The sequence below is a fragment of the Hypanus sabinus genome, chromosome 25 (assembly GCF_030144855.1).
Source record: "Hypanus sabinus isolate sHypSab1 chromosome 25, sHypSab1.hap1, whole genome shotgun sequence".
NCBI lineage: Eukaryota > Metazoa > Chordata > Chondrichthyes > Myliobatiformes > Dasyatidae > Hypanus > Hypanus sabinus.
In genome coordinates, this window is record NC_082730.1 from 50,034,551 (window position 1) to 50,060,583 (window position 26,033).

Genomic DNA, 26,033 nt, shown 5'->3' on the forward strand with positions numbered 1-26,033 from the left:
TAAGTATACTCCATTGGATACTGCTCGGGAGGATGACACACTAGATCACAACAGCAGCAGCCATTCTGATGGCACTGTGGCAGCTCTCAGCCTCGGCAGGGAGGGGTAAAGTCAGGCAAGTGCAGTAGTTATAGGGTAACAGAGGAGATTCTGTGGCTGCAACAGAGACACCGGGGTGGTGTGTTGCCTCCTGGATACTAGGGTCCATGATGTACCGGAGGGGCTGCAGGAAATCCCAAGGGGGAGGGTGAACAGCCAGAGGTCATGGTGCATATTGGCACCAATGACTTAGGCAGAAAAGGGAAAGAGGTCCTATGCAGTGAGTATATAGAGATACAGGCACTGTTATCAGAGAAATACCAACTGTTCAGAGCACACCAGAATGATCCCACATCACAAGCAAAGATAGATGCCTTCTCCAGTGCAAGACGGAAAGTGCAGAAGAAACTCTGTGAGATGCAGGATGTCTGGTTCAGCAATAAGGCCGATGAGATCCAGGGCTACACAGACAGTCACGACACCAAGCGTTTCCATGAAGCTTTGAAGGCTATGTATGGACCTCAGTCCTCTAGCTCCTCCCCCCTCCACAGTGCAGATGGGACTCGGCTGCTGACAGAGAAAAAGCAGATCTTGGAGAGATGGGCTGAACACTTCAACCAAGCCCTCAACCACCCTGCTGAAATCAACGATGAGGCCATTGCTCGCCTACCTCAGGTGGAGATCAACCTGGACCTTGACAACCTCCCCACAGAAGAAGAAGTCAGAAAAGCCATCAGGCAACTTTCTTGTAGCAAAGCACCAGGATCAGATGCAATCCCTGCTGAAGTCTACAAAGCAGGAGGCCCATTCATGATGCAGAAGCTGACTGAGTTCTTCCAGTCTATGTGGAATGAAGGAAAGGTCCTGCAACAGTTGGAAGATGCCAGCATAGTCCACATCTACAAGAGGAAAGGCAACCGCCAGTCTTGTGACAATCACCGAGGCATCTCCCTCCTGTCCATAGCTGGGAAGATCTTGGCTCGCGTCCTGCTTAATCACCTTCTCCAACACCTTGAGCAAGGTCTCCTCCCAGAAAGTCAGTCTGGCTTCCATGCAGAGCGTGGAACTGTCAACATGATATTTGCTGCACGCCAACTTCAGGAAAAATGTCAAGAGCAGCACAGCGACTTCTTTACGACCTTCGTCAATCTGACCAAAGCATTTGATACGGTCAGCAGAGATGGCTTAAGGAAGATAATGGAAAAGTTTGGCTACCCTAGCAGGTTCATCATGATTGTTCGGCAGTTCCACAATGGCATGATGGTGAAAGTTTTGGATGATGGTGACGAGTCAGAAGCCTTCCCAGTGACGAACGGTGTGAAGCAAGGATGCGTTCTCGCGCCTACACTCTTTAGCATGGTCTTCTCTGCTATGCTGACTGATGCCTTCTGCGATTGTCAGGATGGTACACACGTCAGATACAGGACTGGTGGTGGGCTATTCAACCTCTGGCATCTACAGGCTGTTACAAAGGTAAAGGAGACCGTTGTCAGAGACCTCTTATTCGCTGATGATTGCACCCTCAACGCCAGCACAGAGCAGAAGATGCAGCGAGAAATGGACTGCTTCTCATGAGCCTGTGACAACTTTGGACTTACAATCAGCACCAAAAAGACAGAAATAATGTACCAGTCCGCACTCAGAAAGCCCTACCAGGAACCACACATCACAGTAAAGGGACAGAAGCCACTGGCAGTCGACAGCTTTACTTATCTGGGCAGTACTCTATCATGAGCGGTGAACACAGATGCAGAGATCAGCAACAGAATTGCCAAAGCCAGTGCCGCCTTTGGGAGACTCCGTGAGAATGTATGGGAGCGGAGAGGACTCAGCCTTACCATCAAGCTGAAGGTCTACCGAGCAGTGGTTCTCACCACCCTCCTCTATGCCAGCGAGACCTGGACTGTCTACAGCAGACACGCTAAACAGCTCAACCACTTCCACTTGAGCTGCCTCCGCAGACTTCGCCACGTACGATGGCAGGACAATGTCCCAGACACGGAGGGCCTGGAGCGGGCTAGCACCCACAGTGTCTACACCCTCCTACAGAAAGCCCAAGCCAGATGGGCTGGCCATGTCGTCAGAATGTCTGACAGTCGACTACCAAAACAGCGGCTGTATGGAGAGCTGAGCCAGGGCAAGCACTCAGTTAGAGGACAGAAGAAATATTTCAAAGACTGCCTCAAAGTGTCCCTCAAAGACCTCAGCATCAATCCCAGTAACTGGGAATCGCTTGCTCTGGACCGCCCAACCTGGTAGAGCAGGACCACTAAAAGAGCGTATGCAGCAGAAATCAGACGCACCGCAGAGGCTCAGAGGAAACGCAAGGCTCGACCTACCTCCACTTCCACTGCAGCACCTATCCTCATGTGTCCCACTTGTGGGTGAGCTTTCAGGGCCTGTATTGGCCTCACCAGTCACCTCCGGACCCACAGTCACAAACCCTCCACCTGACCGAAATTCGACTCTGAAGGACGAACAACAGCATACAGAGTTAGGAAAGAGGCTGAAAAGAAGGGAATCCAAGGTAGTAAATTCCGAAAAACTCCCTGTGTCACGGAATAGTGTAGGTAGAAATGCACGGATGAATGAGTGACTGTGGAGATGATGCAGGGAGCAGGGTTTCAAGTTCTTGGATCATTGGAATCTTTCCTGAGGAAGGGGTGACCTGTATAACAGGGACTGGTTGTATCTGAACTGGAGGAGAAACAATATCCTCGCCGGGAGGTTTGCAAAAGCTACTTGGGAGAGTTTAAACTGGTAAGGAAAGGATCGGACTGGAAGGTAGATGTCAGGGAAAGTATTGAAAAGCAAAATCAAAATAATTGGTCTGATGGATCAGATAGTTTGAAGTGTGTATATTTTAATGCCAGGAATATTATGGGTAAGGGTGATGAACTTAGAGCAAGTACATGGAACTACGATGTTGTAGCCATTACTGAAACTTGATTGAGAGAGGGGCAAGGATGGGTGATTAATATACCAGATTTTTGAAGTTTTAGAAAAGATAGAGGAGGTAAAAGAGGGGTGTGGGAGGTATACTAACAATCAGAGACAATATTACAGCTGCACTCCGAGGAGACATAACAGAAGGGTCAGATACCGAGTCCATTTGGGTGGAACTCAGGAAGAGGAAGGTGCAATCGCACTGATCGGTATGTCAGACCTGCCCAGTAACCACTGGGACATTGAGAAACAGATATGTTATCAGATTAAGGAAATGTGTAAAAATAATAGGGTTGTTGTCCTGGGAGATTTCAACTTCCCTAATATAAACTGGGACCTTCTTAGGGTAAGGGGTTTAGATGGGGTTGAATTTGTTAATGTATCCAGGAAGGTTTTTTGAATCAGTATGTGGATGGTCCAATGTGAGGAGGGACCTTCAGTTGGGTCATGAACCTGGCCAGGTGACTGACCTTTCAGTGGATGAACAGTTAGGGAACAGTGACACAACTCCTTAACTTTCAGGATAGCTACTGATAAGGATAGGCATGGTCTTTGTGGGAGAATTTTAAATTGGAGTCGGGCAAATTATGAGGGCATTAGGCAGGACCTAAGAAGCATTAATTGGGAACAGCATTTCTCTTGCAAGTCCACATCAGACGTGTGGAGGGTGTTAAAGATCAATTGCACAGAGCACAGGAAAGGTATCTTCCTGTTAGAAGGAAAGACGGGGAGGAAAGATAAGAGAACCTCGAATGTCCAGAGAGGTGATGAATTTAATCAAGAAGAAAAAAGTAAAGTATGTATAGCTTCAGAAGCCAGGGTCAAACAGAGCACAATGAGGAGTCTAAAGAAGCCAGAAAATAATTAAAGAAAGGAATTAGGAAAACCAGATGGGGCATGAAAAGTCCTTGGCAAGTAGGGTTAAGGTGAATCCCAAGGCATTCTATAGAGGATAACTAGGTGCAACCTCTCAACGATGAAGGGGGTAACATTTGTTTGGATGCAGAGAATGTGAGTGAGTACTTTGCTGCAGTATTCACCAAGGAAAAGGATATGGAGGACCAGGAAATCATAAATACATTAGGACATTTGGAGGTCCAGGAGGAGGAAGTGTTGGGCCTCCTAAGGATAAGGTGGATAAGTCTCTAGGACCTGATAGGATTTATCCCAGTGCATTGAAGGCAAGAGATGAGATTGCTGGGCCCTTGAGCAGCAAGACATCTTTGTGTCCTCTCTAGCCACAGGCCAGGTACTAGAGGACTGGTGAGTGGCTAGGGTTGGACTTCTATTTGAGAAGGGAACAAGAGGAAAATCCTGGGAACTCAAGTCAGTTGTAGGAAGATTGCTGGATTCTTAGGGATAGGATATATAAGCATGGTCTATTTAGGGAGAGCCTGGATGGCTTTGTATGTGCCAGGTTGTGACTTACCGACTTGATTGAGTTTTTTGACAAGGTGACAAAAGAGTTTGATGAGGGTAGGGCAGTGGGTGCTGTCTGCATGGATTTTAGTAAAGTGTTTGACAAAGTCCCTCATGAGGATACATGGGATCCATGGTGAATTGGCTGTTTGGACTCAGAACTAGCTTGCACATAAAAGACAGAGGATAATGCTTGAAGGGACTTATTCAAACTGGAGGTCTGTAATTAGTGGAGTTCTGCAGGGATCTGTGCCGTGAGCTCTGCTATTTGTAATGTGTATAGATGACCTGAATGAAAATGTAGATGGGTGAGTTAGTAAATTGATGCCAAGATTGGGTGATAGCAAACACGAGGAAATCTGCAGATGCTGGAAATTCAAGAAACACACACAAAATGCTGGTGGAACGCAGCAGGCCAGGCAGCATCTATAGGAAGAAGCACCGTCGACGTTTCGGGCCGAGACCCTTCTTCAGGACTAACTTCGTTAACTTAGATAAATGTGAGGTGTTGCACTTTGTCAAGGCAAATGCAAAGAGACAGTACACTGTTCAGGGCAAGGTCTTTAACAGTGTGGCTGAGCAGAGAGATCTTAGGGCCCAAGTTCACAGCTCCTTGCAAGTGGCTACACAGGTCAATAAGGAGGTTAAAAAGTCAGGAGGTTATGCTTCGACTTTATAAAACTCTGTTTAGGCCACATCTGGAGTATTGTGTACAGGTCTGGTCACCCAACTATAGGAAGGATCTTGAGGCTTTGGAGAGGGTGCAGGAGAGGATTACCAGGATGCTACCTGGTTTAGAGGGCATGTGTTATCACGATAAGCTGGATAAACGTGTTGTTTTCTCTGGACTGTCAGAGGCTGAGGGGATATGTGATTGACGTTTACATAATTATGTGAGGCATAGGTAGAGTGGACAGAGAGTATCTATTTCCCAGGGTTGAAATGTCTAATACCAGAGGGCATACATTGAAAGTGAGAGGGTTTTTGTTTAAGAGAGATGTCAGAGAGTCATAGATGGCTGGAATATGGTGGTAGAAGCAAATACATTAGAGGCTTTTAAGAGATGCTTGGACAAGCACATGTATATAAGGAGGATGGAGGGATATGGTCGTGGTGTAGGTAGGATGGATTAGTGTTTGGGTGGTTATGATTTGCTTTTTAGCTGGTTTAGCACAATATTGTGGGCTGAATGGCCTACTGTACTCTTCTGTGTTTTATGTTGGTGAGGCCTAATTTGGAACATTGTCTGCGGTTCTAGACACCCACCTACAGGAAAGATATCAATAAGATTGAAAGCATACAGAGAAAATTTACAAGAGTGTTGCCGTGACTTGAGGACCTGAGTTATAGGGAAAAGTTAGGATTTTATTCCCTAGAGAGTAGGAGAATGAGGGGTATTGATAGGGTAAATGCAAGGCAGGGTTGTCCCAGAGGTTGGGTGAGACTGGAACTAGAGGTCATGGATCAAGGTTGAAAGGCGAAATATTTGAGAGGAACATGGGGGAGATCTTCTTCACTTAGAGGGTGTGAGCGTATGGAATGAGCTTCCAGCTGAAGTGGTGGATCCAGGTTTGATTTCAGCACTTAAGAGAAATTTGGATAGGTACATGATCGGGATGGGTATGGAGGATGCAGGTCGATGGCACTAGGCTGATTAATAGTTCAGCGTAGACTAGGTGGGCCAAAGGGCCTGCTTCTGTGTTATAGTGTTCTGTGACTGTATAACACAATTAGAACAACAAATCAAATCCCATTTTAATGTAGAATGATCAAAATAGTCATTCTGTTGCTAAACCCCAGTGTGTAGGCTTTTGCCAGTTGGTTCAAAATACAAGTGGTTAAAGGAAGGTAACCATTCTTGAATCTGGCTCTATACTTCCTGCCATTTAATTACAGATAATCATTTTTTTTATTAAACTAGAGTGATATCTGAGTCCAATAATGCATGCCCTTTGCATTTTAATGTCTCTTTTCCCCTTGTGTTAAAATTAAAGGATTTTAATTAAATTTAAGTTATTAGCAGAGGTAGCACAGAATTCATGCCAGCCATCAAGCACCCATTTTTAAATTAATTGTTCCCTGGCACAGTTTGTTATTTATTTAGAGATACAGCGCAAAATAGGCCCTCCTGGCCTTTCAAGCCGTGCCACCCAGCAATTCCTGAGTTAACCCTAGCCTAGTTGTGGGTTTATGCATGTAAACTTACTAACCGATTAACTTACTAACCAGTGCACCTTTAGACTGCGAGGCAACCGGAACACCCAGAGGAAACCCACACATTCTATACAAACTCATCACAGAGAACACTGGGATTGGACTCTGGGCTCTGTAATCGTGTTTTGTGATCGCTATGTTACCGTTGTGCTCCATATTTCCATCAAATCCCACCATCTTTGCTGTCTAGATTTTACTGTGCACCTACACACTAGGGGCAATTTACCTACCATCCTGCACACTTTTGAAATACGGAAGGAAACCAGAGCACTCAGAAGACAGGGACAGGGAGAATCTACAACTCCTCGCCGTCTGCACTGACCATCAGGGATTAACTGCAGATTTTTGTTACCATGCTGAAATGGTGACTCTTAATATGCTATCAACATGTTGAGAAAATGTGCTAATTTTTGCATTGATTTAATCTTTGCTTTATGCATTTGTTGATGCAGTTTTCCTTAAATTACTGCATAGAGTTGAAATTGCAGGATTTTGTTTGAAGACAGAAAGATTGGGCTATCAACAGTGGAGCAAGAATTGCTCTGATACCAATGTATAGTACAACTGTAAAGGCCCTGGTATCTGCACAGTTTCACCTTTGGGAGAATCCTACAGCAATCACGCAAAGTTGGATGTGGCCAAATATACCAGTCATAGCAATGTTAAGATTTGCATGGAAAGTGAGCATTCATTGTCACTGTGAGTTCATCATTGAGTGGGGAGGAGACAACTCTACGAGTCTATTATTTCCTTACCCTAGCACTTGGGCCTAGTCCTAATAAAATTTCCTTGGATCCTACAAGAAGCAAGTGCAGAATTTGTCAGGGCCCTAAATCGACAGGGAAGGTGATCAGCTGTTTAAGAAGGCTCTAAACAGAAACCAGGAAATCATAGGCCAGTGAGTCTGACATCCGTTGTGGGAAAGTTAGTGGAAGGAATTCTGAAGGATTGAATAGTCAGCATGGCTCTGTGCATGGTGGGTCATGTCTAACCAATCTTATAGAGTTTTTTGAGGAAGTTACCAGGAAAGTGGATGAAGACAAGGTAATGGATGTTGCCTACATGGGCTTAAGTAAGGCATTTGACAAGGTCCCGCATGGGAAGCTGCCAAGAAGGTTCAGTCGTTCAGCATTCAGGATGAGGTAGTAACTCAAATTAGACATTGTCTTTGTGGGAGGAGCCAGAGGGTGATAGTAGAGGGTTGCCCCTCTGACTGGAGGTCTGTGACTAGTGGAGTGCTACAGGGATTGGTGCTGGGTCCCTTGTTATTTTTCATTTATATCAATGATCTGGATGATAATGTGGTGAACTGGATCAGCAAAATTGAGAATGGCACCAAGATTGGGGGTATAGTGGACAGTGAGAGAGGCTATCATGGCTTGTAGAGGGATCTGCATCAGCTGGAAAAAGGCAGATGGAATTTAATTCAGTCAAGTGTGAGATTTTGCACTTTGGTAGGACCAACCAGGGTAGTTCTGTGAACAGTAGGGCACGAGTGAGTGTGGGAGAACAAAGGGATCTGGGAATACAGGTCCATAATTAATTGAAAGTGGTGTCACAAGTAGACAGGGACATAAAGAAAGCCTTTGGCACATTGGCCTTCGTAAATGATTATTCTGAGTACAGGAGATGGGATTTTATGTTGAAGTTGTACAAGATGTTAGTGAGGCCTAATTTGGAGTATTGTGTGCAGTTTTGGTCACCTACCTACAAGAAAGATAAACAAGGTTGAAAGAGTACAGAAAAAATTTACAAGGATGTTGCTGGGGCTGGAAGACCTGAGTTATAAGTCAAGATTGAATAGGTTAGAACTGTATTCTTTGGAACTTAGAAGATTGAAAGGAGATTTGATAGAGGTATACGAAATTCTGAGGGGTATAGATATGGTAAATGCAAGCAGGCTTTCTCCACTCAGGTTGGGTGGGACTACAACCAGAGGTCATGGTTTAACGGTGAAAGGTGAGAAATTTAAGGGGAACATGAGAGGAAACTTCACTCAGAAGGTCATGAGGATGCGGAGTGAGCTGCCTGCACAAGTGGTATATGTGAGCTCGATTTCAACATTTAAGACAAGTACATGGATAGTAGGGCTATAGAAAGCTATAGTGCAGGTCGATAAGAGTAGGCAGCTTAAATTGTTTTGGCATGGACTAGATGTACTTCTGTATGACTTCATGACTCTGACTGTAAAGGTAAATCCAAGCTGTGGTAATAGTGATGTGATAAGTTGTTGCTAACAAGAGAAAATCTGCAGATGCTGGAAATCTGAGCAACACATACAAAATGCTGGAGGAACTCAGCAGGCCAGGCAGCATCTAGGAAAAGAGTACAGTCAATGTTTCGGGCTGAAACCCTTTGGCAGGACTGACGAAAAAATGGTGAGGAGTAGATTTAAAAGGTGGGGAGGGAAGAGAGAAACACAGGGAATAGATGAAACCTGAAGGAGGAGGGATGAAATGAAGAGCTGAATGAGTTGAATAAGTTAATGGTGAACCAGGTGAAAAACACCTTGTGAAGCAAAGAAGAGTAAAGCAAAGGTTAGCTTCATTTGGTACACGTACAGTACATCAAAACATACAGTGTCTTGATGTACATGTAAAGATGCATTATTTGAATCAAATCAAGTCACCGGGATTGTGTTGAAGACAGCCCACAAGTGATGCCATGCTTCAGACGCCAAAATAGCATGTCCTCAACTCACTCACCCCAACCATACACCTTTGGAATGTGCCTGGAAAGACACATGGTCCACAGCTCCTTATAATCAGCAGTGGGAATTAAACCCTGATTGGTGATTGCTGGTGCTGCAATCTGTTGTGCTAACTGAAGCTATTGGTATTGGTTTATTATTGACACGTAACAAGGTACAGTGAAAAGTTTGTCTTGTGTATTGTTCATACAGATCAAGTTGTTATGCAGAGCATTGTGGGAGAACAAGATAAAACAATAACAATGCAGAATAAAATAAAAACTACAGAGAAAGTGCACTTCAGGTAAACAAAGTACAAGATCGTAACAAGGTAGATTGTGAGGTCAAGAGTCCATCTTATCATATAAAGGGTCCGTTTAAGAGTCTGATAACAGCAGGATAGAAGCTGATCTTGAGCCTGGTAGCACACACTTTCAGGCTTTTGTATCTTCTGCCCAATGGAAGAGGGGGAAAGGGGGAATATCCAGGGTGGGTGTGGTCGTTTATTATGCTGGTTGTTGCTTTACTGAGGCAGCAAGAAGTGTAGACAGAGTCCATAGAAGGGAGGCCGTTTCTGTGATGAGCTCAGCTGTGTCCAGAACTGCAGAATCACTCCCTATATTAGATAAGTTGATCCTAAACCAGTGGTACTGAATCTAGGACAAAATCCATATCATTGGACTAAGGTTATACATCATGATTGCAGATAAATATAACCATCAATAATGGTTCATTTTTGAATTTTATGGGATGTCATGTTTTTGTGCTTGCCTATGAAGTGGTTGTACAAACCACAGACACACAAATGCAGTTGCAAATCTTGTAATTGATATATCGTGACTACTGCTACATTTTCCCCCGCAGATGACTTTGACCCAGATGCAGTACAAGCAGTACAACTAGAAGATGGCACAACAGCTTTTATCCATCACCCAGTCTCCATGCAAGGTCCCAACACCATCTTAGCGGTGCAGACAGAAGCAGGTTTGGAAGCTCTGCACGCAACATCAGATGACGCCGTTGATCATCAGACCATCAGTGCTCTTGAACATTACGCCAACAAGGTATGCCTCCTGTGAGCTGCAGTAGTCTTTGGCCTCTTCAATTAAAAACTTGCTCCCTCGTTGTAACTCATCGGTCTTCAGACATGCAAACCAATTCTGCTGGAAGTCAATATTACATCATAGTGACTAACTGACCATATTTTATAGGAAGGGTTCAATAAATGGTCTGGCTTTAAGAATCTAAATTGTTTGTGTTTCAACTCTTTTAGATAAATATTTCAAAATATAATTTTAATATCTTAATATTTTACTTCAGACATTTTCAGCTTGTATCTCATCACATGTGCATGTTCCAGGTTCTCAAAAACATCTTAATGATTACTAAAAGTTGTATTCTTATTTCCTGGTTTATCTCTGAAAATTTGTCAGTGTGCTTTGGCTGCAAAGCAAGCTGAATAATTTCAAAGTTGCTGAACATGTAGATGGGGAAATTCATACATCAGGTCATTTATGAATGGCTTACTTTCTTTTGAGGCCACTACCAAGTGTAGCATCAAGGTCTATATAACAAATTCTTGGCCTTTTAGCAATAAAGACCATAAGACATAGGGGCAGAATTAAGCTATTCAAGTCTGCTCCACCAATTCATCATGGCTGGTTTATTATTCCCTCTATACCCTATTCTCTTGCCTTCTCCCCATAACCTTTGATATACTGACTAATCAAGAACATATAACTTCCACTTTAAATATACAGAATAATTTGGCTTCCCGCCGTCTGTGGCAATGAGGTCCACAGATTCACTACCCTCTGGCTAAAGAAATTCCTCCTCATCTCTGTTTTGAATAATTGTCCCTCTATTCTGAGGGACAGAGGGTATTCCCTCTGGTTCTAGTCTCCCCCACAATAGGATACATCCTCTCTACATCCGCTCTTATCTAGGCCTTTCAATATCCAATAGGTTTCAATGAGATCCACTTCTCATTCTTCTGAACCCGAGGGAGTACAGGCCCAGAGCCATTAAACACTCCTCATCCATTAACCCTGTTGTTCTGGAATCATCCTTGTGAACCTCCTCTGGACCCTCTCCAATGCCAGCACATCTTTTCTTAGATAAGGACTCTGTGCAGCCTGACCAATGCCTTATACAGCCTTGGCATTACATCCTTGCTTTTATATTCTACTTTTCTTTAAATTAATGCTAACGTTGCATTTGCCTTCTTTATCACTGACCTAACCAACAAGTTAATCTTTTAGAAATTCTGCAGGAAGACTCCCAAGTTGCTTTGCACCTCTGATTTCTGAATTTTCTGCCCGTTTAGAAAATAGAGTACACCTTTGATTATTTTTCAGCCGTGGCTCAGAGGTGCCCACAACATCATACCTACCAATCTCTAACTGTGCCTCAAGATCATCTACCTTGTCTGTATACTGCCTTCAGTCCTGTGTTCATTACCCTTTTCGATTTTGCCCCAATATTACACCAGCTCATCCCACTGACTGCAATTTTGCCCCATCATATGCCTGTCCTTCCTCACAGTCTTACACACTGCATCTACTGGTACACCAACTGCTCCATCCTCAGCCCTATCACTGTGGTTCCCATCACCCTGCCAAGTTAATTTAAACCCTCCCCAACAGCTCGAGCAAGGATATTGGTTCCCCTTCAGGTTCTGTGGCAGTAGTTACATACATCTATTTTGTCAGGTGTCTGAGGAAGATGAAGGAGTCAGCAGTACCACTGGACTGCCCTCTGATACGAAAAAGGACAAACCTATGCAGGTATTGCTTTATTATGCTTTTAAATATTCATCAGTGAACTGCCAGTGGGAGACTCCTTAGGATGCATGGGTAATATCCGAACACGTAATAAAGGCACAACTTTTTGACATAGTTTTAACAAAACAGGTATTTTGCAGTGGGTATTGTAACAAGGCTAATGGCAGCTGAATGTTCCATTAACTACTTGGTGGGATGTAATTTTGATTGAAGGTTTATCTGCAATATCAAGGTACCTTCAGTCTTATTTAGTGTCATAGAGAAGTACAGCACACCACAGGCCCTTCAGCCTATCTAGTCCATGCCAAACCATTTAAACTATCTGCTGCCATCAACCTGCCCAGGGACAATAGCCCTCCATACCCCTCCCATCCATGTACCTTTCCAAACTGCTTAAACTTTGAAATCGAGCTCACATGCACCATTTGTGCTGGCAGCTCATTCCACCCTCTGTGTGAAGAAGTTTCCCCTCATGTTCCTTTTAAACTTTTCACTTTTACCCTTAACCCATGACCTCTGGTTGTAGTTCTACCCAACCTCAGTGAGAAAGGCCTGCTTGCATCCCCCCTTATCTATACCCCTCCTAATTTTGTATACCTCTATCAAATCTCCTCTCAATCTTCTGTGTTCTAAGGAATAAAGTCCTAACCTATTCAATCTTTCCTTATAACTCAGGTCCTCCAGACCCGGCAACATCCTTGTAAATTTTCTCTGTACTCTTTCAACCTTATTTACATCTTTCCTGCAGGTAGGTGACCAAAACTGCATACAATACTCCAAATTAGTCCTCACCAGCACATTGTACAACTTCTCCCATACTCAGTACATTTATTTATGAAGCCAACGTGCCATAAGCTTTCTTTATGACCCTATCTACCTGTGATGCCACATTCAATGAATTATGGACCTGTATTCCCAGATCCCTTTGTTCTACCACACTCGTCAGTGCTCTACCATACTCTGCGTAAGACCTACCCTCATTTCTCCTACCGAAGTGTCTGTTTACATTTAATCTCCTTCTGCCAATTTTTCAACTCATTTTTCCAGCTGATGCAGATTCCTCTGCAAGCCATGATAGCCTTCTTCACTGTTCACTGCACCCCCGATCTTGGTGACATCTGCAAATTTGCTGATCTAGTTAACCACATTATCATTCAAACCACTGATATAGGTGACAAACAACAACGGACCCAGCACTGATCTCTGCGGCACCACTAGTCACAGGCCTCCTGTCAGAGAGGCAACCATCTACTACCTCTCTCTAGCTTCTCCCACAAAGCCAATGTCCAATCCATCTTGAATGCTGAGCGACTGAACCTTCTTGACCAACCTCCCATGAAAGTCCACATAGGTAACATCCACTACCTTGCCTTCACCCACTTTTCTGGTAACTTCTTCGAACAGCTCTACAAAATTGGTTAGACGTGACCTACCAAACACAAATTTCTTCGACTGTTAGTTTGGTTTGTTCATTCTTATGGGGGAAATCTGGCATCAATGTCTGGTGCACATACAAGTGCAATTAAAATAGAAATTAAGCAATTTAATTAATTTAGGCATCTGCCCTTGCAGCTAATACATTCTTTTGCTGCTTCTCCAAGTAATCTACATAAACTGAACTGCTGAGATATTTATAGTCAATGCGGGAGAAATTATGAGAAAATTTTTATTTTGAGTTTTTAAGTGTGTCATAGTTATTGCTTAACAGCCTCTCTCACCTCAAATCTACGATTATACTGTATGCACAGGTTCTAATATCTTAAGCCAGTGGACCCCAACCTCTGGGCCGCAGACCGATACCAGGCCGTGAAGCACGCAGTGGTGCTGCGGTAAGCAGAACGCACCCAACGCATCTTTAAGAAAAAAGCCGATAAAAAGCTAGTTAATTAGGTGCCACCAGGCATGTAAATGTCAGCCCAGATCTGTTATTTCGGCTTTTTTCTTAAAGATGTGCTGGGCACATTCCGGCTACCTCTGCACCCCTGGATGCTCCGCGGCTGGAGGTTGGGGACCACTGCCTTAAGAAAAATCTCCCAAAACAGCATAGCATGAAAACTAATTCTTGAAATGATTTGTACTTTTTAAACATTTATAATATTTTAGCTTAATCTCTCATGAAATTCCAGGTATGCGTGTGTGCCGTACTTTCAAAATTGATTTAATAAATTTAAAAATACTTTTTCCCCCTTCTTATTCCTAAACAGCTGGTGATTGATGGTGAAGTTCGAGTCAGTGCAAAAGGCCAGCAAGTAGGGGAGAAGGCATTCCGCTGTGGGTTTGAGGGCTGTGGGCGGCTCTACACAACTGCACATCATTTAAAGGTAAAGACACGTCTTATGTTCATGGTCTTACTTCTGGGGAGTGCTTAGCTTTCACCCATAATAACAGAAAAGAGCAGTACAATTTCTTTTCATCTTTGAGATCTGAGTTTGACAGGATACAATGTAACAGACCCTAATTAGCAGTCTCATTGAGATTAGCCTCTAACAGAGAATGGGATGTTATGTTGAAGTTGTGTAAGGCGTTGATGAGGCCTAGTTTGGAGTATTGTGTGCAGTTTTACTCCCCTACCTACAGGAAGGATGTAAGTAAGTTTGAAAGTGTACAGAGAAAATTTACAAGGATGTTGCTGGGTCTGGAGGATCTGAGTTATAAGGAAAGATTGAAAAAGTTAGAACTTTATTCCCTAGAATGTAAAAGTTTGAGGGGAGATTTAATAAAGGAGTACAAAATTGAGAGGTATAGATAGGGTAAATGAATGCAAGCTGGATTTTTCCTCTGAGGTTGGGTGAGACTAAAGCTACCCAAGGTCCTGGGCTAAGAGGGAAAGGTGAAATGTTTAAGGAGAACGTGAGGTGAAATATCTTCACTCAGAATGTGGAATGAGCTGCCAGTGTAACTGGTGAATGTGATTTCAAGTTCAGTGTTCAGGGGAAGTTTGGATAAGTAAACAGTTGGGAGGGGTGTGGAGGCCTACGGTCCTGATGCAGGTCGATGGGACTAGATAGTTTAAGTGGTTGGGCATGGACTAGAGATGGGCTGAAGGGCCTGTTTCTGCTCTGTACTTTTCTAAAACTCTTTATAGAGACATAAAGTTGATTATTCAGGACAATAGAGGGAAGTTTTTATTTCTTGCATTTGCTTAATGCCGGAGTGAAGTATAAATATTTTCACATGCACTATAAAGATCTTATACTGTAATCCATCTTTCTGAAACCCATAATTAGTACATGGCTACATAAGTAAATGAATATACTCTGGTAACAGAGCACACTAGCTCTCTGCCATTGGAAACTATTTGTAAGAAATGAAATTGTCCTCAAGCTCTTGAAATGCTATGAATATACAATCGTATGAAAATCTAATTTTATAGGCATCAGTTCTCTTTTCATTTTCCATTTCTGTTATAACTATTCTATTGATTCTTTACTATACTATACTTTACTATATATCATTTTGTTATATCGTTTTACAAAACTATCAATGGAATTATGTGATCCAAAAGGTAACAGTCAAAGGAAGGTAAATTTTCTTTAGAATAATAATTTTAAACATCTATCTTTTCATTCATAAAATATATATTGTAAGAACAAATTTAATAATTATAACAATCCTTGCTAAGTTTGTAATTTATTAAAACCTTCCTGGCCTTGACCTTGACAATATTGTTGTGGTTGACACTTCAGTTGGAGCTCTGATTTTAAGACAGACCACGTGGGGATTCAACATTGTATAAATAAATGAAAATCCAGACAAAATAACTTGTAGAGTGAGAGCTGAAAATGTCAAAAATCTAAAAGATTAAGTTAAAATGATCAGTTTTTTAAAATTCTTATCGGGGGAATGCAAATGCAGTTCTGCTAATTAGCTGAATGGTTGGGGCTGATTATATTACAGTGTAACATAACATTACCAATATAATTAACTCTATCACATTGTTAGGGCTGCTGAGTGATTATAAAATACTTACTAATAGTCTGACCGCAATACATAAAATTATATGACTTATTAGTGATTTTAATCACTTTGCAAAATAATAATGGGGATCACTTGCTGAGGGAGCGTGGGACATACAAGGATTATTTGAATACCCAGTTCACAATGACAGAGCATACACAAAGCTCATGGGTCCATGGAAACCTCTCTGGGTTTAACAAGATCCAGAGATCCTACTCAGCGTTTACTGCTTCTGCCTATTTCAGACGAAAGGCAAGTATGGCTTGAATAAACAAATGGTACAAAGTTCTTCTTTCAGCTTTTCATTTGACTTTTCTTTATTTTCTAGTGCAAATTATAACAAGGGAATTAAAATTAGCACAGAAACCTAGAGTTACAGTGATAAGTGAATCAGATATGTGTTTGAACTTAACATTCACACCACTTGAAATGTGCCATGAGATTATCTCAAAAGCATGAAGCAAGTGCTCATTATATCTAATGGAGAACATTATTAATTGTGCATATAATTTTTTTGCACTTAGAATGCAAGAAAAACAAATGGTAACAGGTTGTCCCTGTGCCTGCTATGCCACTCAATATGGGTCAGAGCTAATCTTTTAGCTCAGTGCCACTTTCCTACACCAGCCACATAACTTGTGATTCTCTTTGTTTATCTTTGTAAGTTATGAAAGGAATGAGCAGTTTCCTTGTAAAAAAAAAAATCTCTGTAAGAGAAAGGAAAAGGTTAAGGTTTTATGTGGTAATAGTCTTGCATGTGACGGGATTTTTCATACAATGCAGAGGAATATCTAGAATACTGTGTCTATCACTTTTTCCAAGAAGTCAACAAGGTAAGGTCAAATAAAAATTTCAAAGCTGAGATTAATTGTTTTTATTTTAGTTATTGGTGTAACGGGGTATAGAACCAAAATAGGTAGATGAAAATTATCCACCATCTGAATGGAAGAATATTTTGTGGGAGTATTGGAGAAGGTGGGTGGAGAATAAGCTAAATGGATTTCTGATATGATAATCTACTTACCCAAATGGTTTGGCATCTGACTCACCAGGTTCCCCACTACTTTGCTTCCAGCTTTCCCATTTAGGTTACTAGGGGACAGTGATGGGAACCTGAGATGAATAAAATGGATTGGGAAGGAAGTGGTATAAAAAGGAATGCTTGATGGTTGGCATGGATTTTGTAAGCTATGATTCTTTGACTCTATAATCAATTCATTTGTCTCCCTGGAGGCTAAAGCACAATTTCACCTCTAATTATTATTCAGCAACACATGCTGTCTGCTGTATTTTGATAACACTAGCTGGGGTAAAAAATAGACCCTCATTTGATTGAAGTACTTGCTAATGACACAATGAGAGCATCTTCCCTACATACAGCAGTTCGAGAAGTAATATCTATTAATTTCCACCATTATATTCTGTTATCTCCACTATTATTTTCTCAACTTCATTTATGGGTGGTAAATAAGTGCCAACCTTGTCAGTGAATCTCACATGGTACTGGACCAGAACAGCAGGTTGATGCTTTCAGAGAATCTGGAAACATTCAGCAGGTCAGGTAACATCTAAGGAAAGAGAAATGGAGTTAACGTTTCAGGCCGCTGTCTGACACAGTTCCTCATACACTCTCTTCACCTGTATCAATGCTGCTGATGGCAAAGGCATTGCGACTTTTAGCAGTAACCCTTTTTTCTCTTTCCATAAATGCTGGTTGATGTGCTAATCCATTCCAGCATTTTCATGCTTTATTTCAAATTTCCACTATCACTTTATGTTGGTGCTTACTGTGCATTATAGATTCACTGGCACTGTCAAAATCATTTCGTGAGTAATTGCCAGATCATGGATTTGTGACGAGGAGCCAAGGAAGGAGGAGACCGCAATAGCAGAAGAGAAAATCGAGGAATTTTAATAAAAGTACAGTTGGCCTACGTTATCCGCAGGGGATTGGTTCCAGGACCCCCTGTGGATACCAAAAAACACGGATGCTCAAGTCCCTTATTTAACCTGGCTCAATGCGGTGGTCTTTAGGACCCAGCGGAACCCCGGACCTTATTTAACCTGCTCAGAGCGGTGGTCTTTAGGACCCGGCGCAGCTCTGAATCCACAGTGTTTCTGTTCATGAAAATAATCACGATCATGATTGAAAATAAAGTTGAAGTAATAAAGCAATCGGAAAGAGGTGAAACGCTTTCGGTCATTGGAAAGGCATTAGGCTACAGTCGGTCAAGGATTGGAACAATTTTAATAGAGCATGTGAAAGGCCCTCCTCTGATGAAAGCTACAATTATTTCTAAGCAATGTAGTTTAGTTATTGAAATATATACGTTTCTTAAGTGTTTTATATGCATAGAAAGGTCAAATATATACTATTTAATAAGACAAACGTTTGACTAACTGACGCTAAATAATACTGGATCTACCTGTTCCGACTTCAAATCCGACTTAAAGACAGACTCAGGAACAGAACTCGCTCATAACCTGGGGGCTGCCTGTACTTTTAAATCATCTCTAGATTACTTATAATACCTAATACAATGTAAATAGTTGGTATTGTTTAGGGAATAATGACAAGAAAAAATAGTCTGTACATGCTCAAACAATGAGTGCTGGAGAGAGAACTTCCAGGTTTTCCCGATCCGAGGTTGGTTGAATCCGCGCATGCGAAACCCACGGATAAGGAGGGCCGACTATATACAGTTACCCATGGAGAGTCACTTGGACCAACATCAGATGTGGATAGTGAACCTAAATCTGGCTGATGTTCAGTAAGCTGTTGAATTCTTAATTCAAAAAACAGCATCTTATTAACGTCAGTTCAGATTAGTGCTCGTTGTTCAAAACCTGCTTTACTATTTATAGCATTGTGACAGATAGGTGAAGGAGTGATGAGCTTTAAAGCACTTTACTTTCTCAACTTTACAGGTTCATGAACGGGCACATACAGGAGATCGGCCGTACCGATGCGAGCAACCAGGCTGTGGAAAAGCATTTGCCACAGGTAATGTCAGAGGCATTTCCTTAGCAGAAAGTGAAGTTTCATTTGCAGAGAAAGCGAAATAAATGCACTGGAAAAGATGTGTTGGATTAGTCGAGTTGTAAAACATATTTTTGGTTTTGAATATAAGGAAATTGGGGTGTATGTCTTAATCTACTGTGAAAATAGGTGGTTCCAGACTTTATATTTAGTTAATTTATCTAGCTGCAACCAGACCATCCAGATAAAGAAGAATGTTATTTTGTTGAATTCCCACAAAATGACTTTCAACATGGCAATGTTAGGTTGCTATGAACAGCTTTGTTGGAAGATGGTCAAGACGTGGAAGAGGGGCTTGCATCCACGCAAATGTTCCTGACTAAGGAGATCAGGAAACTGATTTAAAGTCAGAAAGAAATTTAATTGGTGGGATATTCTAAATCTGCATGCATTTCTTTCATCTTTCATGAGGAATATTTTGAGTGTATTTTGTGGTTGTCCAACTACATGATGGCTAAATTCCTCTCTAGTCTGAAGTTCTTGTTGCTCATGAGCTTCATGTTTGTAGTGTATTTCACACGTGATGTAAGTTTTGCATGCTGTTTGCCGTCACTGCACGCAATCAGCTGTCTCAATAAAGTTAGGCATCACAGACACAGAAGACCTGGCTCAAAAAAATTGGAAAGATGTTACCAGGGCATAAAGTGCTCAGCTGGGACTTTTTTTTAATTCCTTCACTTAGCTGATTAAAAATGTTGTGCATGTGGTATAATTTCTAGGCCATTCCCTTTTTAATTTGAGCTTTATTTTTAAATCATCCTTGTATATTTTAATGGTAATTTAATCCAGTTGCAAGAAGTATTCAATAAAATGTAAACAAAATTATGGTTTCTTTGTTTAATTGCAGGTTATGGATTGAAAAGCCATACCAGAACACATACAGGAGAAAAACCATATAAATGCCCTGAAGACACATGTAATAAAGCTTTCAAAACATCAGGAGACTTACAAAAACATATTAGGACTCACACAGGTAATCTAATGATCCTACGGCACCTTCCAGGAGTATTGTGGATTATAACAGTTTATATTTGTTGTTTTGATATCAGCTGAAACATATAATCTGTTACAATTGTCCGTAGTATGCCAAGTCTGGACCGTGGATCCTCAGTCCTGATCTTCCCACAAACTAAGTGATCAAAATCAAGACCACAAGAGAGATCAGGGTCTAGGTTGATAGTCAGGCTCTTATTGATGAAAAGCTGACCAAAATTCAAATGTATGTAATAACAAGTTAGTGAGAGGGTTGAATTTAGGAATTCTGTCAATTATTACCTTGTGGAGAATTGGGGCTAATGATGGACGAACCCCAGCACCTGATGGTCTGTAGCCAGCTGGTTTTAAGAACATGCCTGCAAAGATGCAAACCCACTGGTTGAAAAATTTGAAAACCTGCTGTATTCTGGGAGGGTACCAGATTAGAAAAACAGGCAATATGATTCCTTGCTCACAAAGGGAGGAAGACTAAAGGCAAGGAACTATGTCAGATTAATATCTATTGTTGGCAAGATGCTGGAGTCAATAATCAAAGGTGAAATAATGAGGCAGCCATTGGGTGAGTGGACCAGTGTTAGAGTGGGGAAGCTTTGGTTCATCAGGCTTCGGAGAGAACAGGTTTGGGCGAGGAACATACTGGTAAGTTTCTTCTTCTTCTTCTTCAATCTTTATTCTTTGTCTGTTAGTACATAGTTGGAGCAGTGACAATGGCTCCAGGGACTGTGTTCTGTTCTCTGTGTGAGACATGGGAATTCTGGGAGGCTACAGCCTCCTGGATAACCACCTCTGCACCAGATGCACTGAGCTGCAGCTCTTCAGAGAAGGTGTGAAGGAACTGGAGCTGCAGCTCGATGACCTTCAGCTCATATGGGAGACTGATGAAGTGATAGATAGGAGGTACAGGAAAGTAGTCACCCCTAAGTTGCAGGAGGCAGAAACCTGGGTGACGGTCAGGAGAGGAAAAGGGAATTACCAGCCAGTGCAGAGTACCCCTGTGGCCGTTCCCCTCAGTAATAAGGAAACCACTTTGGATACTGTTTGGGGTTGGGGGGACCTACCAGGCAGAAGCTGCAGTGACCAGGTCTCTGGCACAGACCCTGGTGCTGTGGCTTGGAAGAGAAGAGGACTACAGTAGTGATAGGGGATTGTATAGTTGGAGGAGTAGATATGAGATTCTATGGATGTGATAGAGACACCCAGGTGGTATATTGCCTCCCAGGTGCCAGGATCAGGGACATCTCAGATTAGGTCCAGGGCATTCCAAATGGGGAGGGTGTGCAGCCAGAAGTCTTGGTATGTATTAGCACCACTGACATGGGTAGGAACATGGAGGAGGTCCTGAAGAGAGAATTTAGGTCGCTAGGTAGAAAGTTGTAAAGCACGATCTCCAGGGTAATAATCCCTGGATTGCTGTAAGAATAGGATGTTTGGGTAGAGGCAGGCTTTCACATTTCAGGATCATTGGGATCTCTTCTGGGTAAGGTATGACCTGTACAAAAGGATGGGTTACATCTGAACCTGATGGGGACCAATATCCTTGCCAGCAGGTCTGCTACAGCTGTTGGTGAGGGTTTAAACAAGTTTAGCAGGGGGAGGGTGGGAACCGGAGTGATAGGCTGAGGATGGGGTAGTTGGTATTTAAGCAGATGCAGTGTGTAATGAATCTGTTAGGAGGGACAGGCAGATAGGTGTTAGGGAAAAATAGCAGCCAGTGGCATGAGTTGCAGTGTAACATGGGAACAAAATTGAAAAAGGTAACAAATACAGGTGTTATATTTGAATGCACACAGTATATGAAATAAGTTAGATGATCTTGTAGCACAGTTACAGATTGGCAGACATGACGTTCTGGGCATCGCTGAGACATGGCTGAAAGCTTATAGTTGGGAGCTTAACATCCAAGGATACACATTATATTGAAAGGACAGGCAGGTAGGCAAAGCGAGTGGTGTTACTCTGTTAGTAAAAGAATAGTAGCCGGAATGTGGGCTACAAATTACAATGGGAGATAGAAAGGGCATGTCAAAAGGGCAATGTTAGGATGATCATTGGGGGATTTCAATATGCAGGAAGATTGGAAAAATAAGGTTGGTGCTGGTTCCCAAGGGAGAGAATTTGTAGTATGCCCACAAGATGGTTATTTGAACAACTTGTGGATGAGCTCATAAGGGTAGAGGCTATTCTGGATTGGGTGTTGGTTAAAGAACCATATTTGATTAGTGAGCTTAAGGTAAAGATCCCTCAAGAAGCAGTGATCATAGTATAAAATTCATCCTGCAGTTTGAGAGGGAGAGGCTAAAGTCGGATGTATCATCATTACAGTGGTGTAAAGGGAATTATAGAGACAGAGAGAGGAGCAGGCCAAAGTTGATTGGACGTGGACACTAGCAGAGATGATAGCTGAACAGTAATATCTGGAGTTTCTGCAACTGTGGCTGACAAGGAAAGTCAAAGGCAACAAAATAGCAAAAGAGGTGGCATATAGTAGTAGAACAAAAATTAGTGGGAAATTAGAGGATTGGAAAACTTTTAAAAACCAATAGAAGGCAATTTTAAAAAATGCCATAAGGAGCAGAAAAATGTAATGTGATGGTAAGCTAGCCAATAATATCAAACAGGAGCCAGAAGATTTAATATCTCTATTTAATATCAGAGAATGTATACAATATACAACCTGAAATTCTTACTCTCCACAGACATCCTCAAAACAGAAGAAACCCCCCCCAAACAATGAATGACAGAAAAAAGACATAAAAATCCTGAAGCCCCCTGCTCCCTCCCACACTCAAGCAGCATCAATCCTCCTCCCTCTCCCTTCCCCAAATTATTCTTACATAAAGCAAGAGCATTCACACCTCCCACCATGCAAGCAACAGCAAAGCCCCCAAAGACAGATCATGGTCTGCAGTCCATCAAAAGCTAGCTGTTCATTCCAACATTTTGACGTCCCACAGATTCTCTCTCTCACTGACAAGGGAGAGACAGCTGTCACTCCTTCCACAGCGACAAGGGAGATAATAATTGCTATTTCAATGTTACAGTCAAACTGAAGCATTGCTTTTTTAATTTGAGTTCCCCGACTCGAGAATAGGCTAGTCAGTTACTGAGTGCAGAGCCCTCTGACAACCACTCTCACTGTCTTCGATGTTCTGGCTCAGTATGTGAGACTGGCGAGAATTTGTGTCCACAGGGCCACTCAGGCCCCGAAGTTGCCCAACTTCAGGTTAAATCCAGACATGCTGAAACACAGCTGATCGCCAGCTCCAGGAAAGACAAGACTGTAGATCAAAGATTCTGACAGGACCCCAGCCACCCAGAAAAGGAAATAGAGACATTAGATCAGGAAGAATTTAACTGTTTTGCTGATGAGCTGGGAGAGAGAAGTCACCCTTTGGTGCTCCAGTCTTTACTGTGGAAGCCATTAGCAGTATGCCAGAAGTTTGAGCGTGTCGGAGACGGAAGTGGGTGCAGTTGCTATTACTAGGAAAAAGTGCTTTCGAAGCTGAAAAGTCTGAAGGTACATAAGTCACCTGGTCCAGATGGACTACACCCAGGGTTCTGAAGGAAACAGCAGAAGAGAATGTGGAGGCATTTTAATAATCATTCAAGAGGACTGGAAAATTGTAAATGTCACACCACTCTTTAAGAAGGGAGAGGGCAGAAGAAAGGGAATTATAAGCCAGTTCGTCTGCCCTCAGTAGTTAGCATGATGCTGGAGTCAATTGTTAAAAATTGGGTCTCAGTGGGGGTGGTGGGGGGGGGGGAGAGTTGATGCTGCTTGTGTGTGGGAGGGTGCAGGGGGCTTTAGGGTTCTTGCGTCTTTTCTCTGTCATTCGTTCTTTGGGGGTTTTCTTCTGTTTCGAGGATGTCTGTAGAGAGACACATGATAAAATAGGCTAAAGTCAGCTTTTTTCCTTATTGGAAAATCTTGCCTGATGAATCTGTTGGAATTCTTCGAGGAAATAACAAGCAAGATAGTCAGAGGGGAACTGGTGGATGTTGTGGACTTGAATTTTCAGAAGGCTTTTGACAAGGTACTATACATGAGGCTGCTTAACAAGATAGGAGCCCACGACATTACAGAAAGATACTAGCATGAATAGAGGATTGGTGATTGGCAGGAGGCAAAGAGTGGGAATAAAGGGAGCCTTTTCTGGCTAGCTGCCGATAACTCATGGTCTTTATGGATGGGTCAGCATTAGGACTGCTTTTTTTTTACATTGTATGTCAATGATTTGGATAACGGAATTGATGGCTTTGTGGACAAGTTTTCAGCTGATATGAAGATATGTGGAGGGGTTGATCGTGTTGAGGAACCAGGGTGTCTACGGAAGGACTTGAACAGATTGGGGGTATGGGCAAAGAAGTGGCAAAGATGGAATACAATATTGAGATGTGTATGGTCATCCACTTCAGTAGAAGGAATTAAAATGTTGACTATTTTCTAAACAGTGAAAAAATTCAAAAATCTGAGATGCAAATGGACTTGAGAATCCTTGTGCAGAATTCCCTAAAGGTTAACTAGCGAGTCGAATTGGTGGTGAGTGAGGAAAATACAGTGTTGGCATTCATTTCATGAGGACTAGAATGTAAAAGCAAGAATATAGTGCTGAGACTTTATAAGGCACAGGTGAGGCCTCACTTGGTGTATTGTGAACAGTTTTGGGCCCCTTATCTAAGCAATAATGTGTGGGTTCAGAGGAGGTTCACGAGAATAATTTCAGGAATGAAAGGCTTATTGAATGAGGAGCATTTGATGGCTCTGGGCTATACTCACTGGAATTTAGAAGAGTAAGGGGAGGTCTCATTGAAACCTACAGAATGTTGAAAGGCCAAATAAAGTGGATGTGGAGAAGTTGTTTCCTATGGGGGGGGGGGGGGGGGAGTCTATGACCAGAGGACGCAGCCTCAGAATAGAGAGATGTCCATTTAGAATGGAGATGAAGAGGAATTTCTTAAGCCAGAGGTTGGTAAATCAGTAGAATTCATTACCACAGGTGCCTGTGGAGGACAGGTCACTAGGTGTATTTAAGGTGGAGTTTGATAGGTTCTTGATTAGCCAGGGCTTGAAAGATAACAGAGAGAAGACAGGATGATGAGACTGAGAGGGAAAATGGATCAGCTGTGATGAAATGGCAGAGAATGCTTGATGGGCCAAATGGCCTCACCCTGCTCCTGTGTTGTATGGTTTTGTATTTAGGGTAGAAATTGAGGATTACGGAAAACTGGTATATTAGAGGAGTTGAAGCCAACAGAGATCAGCCATGATCATATTGAATAATAGGGCAGGCTTATGTCATATTGAATAAGGGGCCTGCTGGTCTGTTTTCTTGTGTTCTCGTGATTTGATTTGTGACTTTGCTCATTGAATCAAGGATGTGGGGCAATATTCAAAAGGTCTAGCTTTAAATTTCTTTTCTGAGTAATACTGTGTCTGCTTTTCAATAGGTGAAAGACCTTTTAAGTGTCCATTTGAGGGATGTGGCCGTTCTTTTACTACTTCAAATATACGTAAAGTTCACATCAGAACACATACAGGAGAGAGGCCATACATCTGCTGTGAACCAGGCTGTGGTCGAGGGTTTGCCAGCGCTACTAATTACAAGAACCACATGAGAATTCACACAGGTAATTTGCAAAGTTGAGCACAAGTAAATGAAGCTAAAGTAATATATTATATACCCTGAGGCTGCATCCTCTGGTGATAGACTCTCCCCCACCCCTCAACTATAGGAAATGTTTGGTAGATTTCAATGAAATCTCCCCTTATGCTTCTAAGTTCCAACGAGTTCAGGCCCAGAGCAATCAAGCCAGCAAACGATCTCATACACTATATATATGAATGAAATTTCAGAAGTTGCTGTGACATTTGAGACTAGAACTAGGGGACATAGCCTCAAGATTCAAGGGAATAGATTTATGGCAGATAAGGGGAAACTGCTTTTCCCGA

The 26,033-nt window shown here is 42.3% G+C and overlaps 1 protein-coding gene across 4 annotated transcripts in view; it reads left to right on the plus strand.

Annotated features, from left to right (window-relative positions):
* LOC132381226 (zinc finger protein 76-like) overlaps window positions 1–26,033 on the plus strand; it is a 97,303-nt gene that overhangs the window by 50,885 nt on the left and 20,385 nt on the right. For 3 of the 4 annotated variants that reach the window (XM_059950572.1, XM_059950573.1, XM_059950574.1), the window contains 6 exons: window positions 10,172–10,371; window positions 12,019–12,093; window positions 14,295–14,411; window positions 18,976–19,051; window positions 19,935–20,060; window positions 25,532–25,711. In XM_059950572.1, coding sequence (XP_059806555.1) covers window positions 10,172–10,371; window positions 12,019–12,093; window positions 14,295–14,411; window positions 18,976–19,051; window positions 19,935–20,060; window positions 25,532–25,711 — 774 coding nt within the window. The remainder of the gene's footprint in view (window positions 1–10,171; window positions 10,372–12,018; window positions 12,094–14,294; window positions 14,412–18,975; window positions 19,052–19,934; window positions 20,061–25,531; window positions 25,712–26,033) is intronic. The other variant, XM_059950575.1, reaches the window with a different exon arrangement.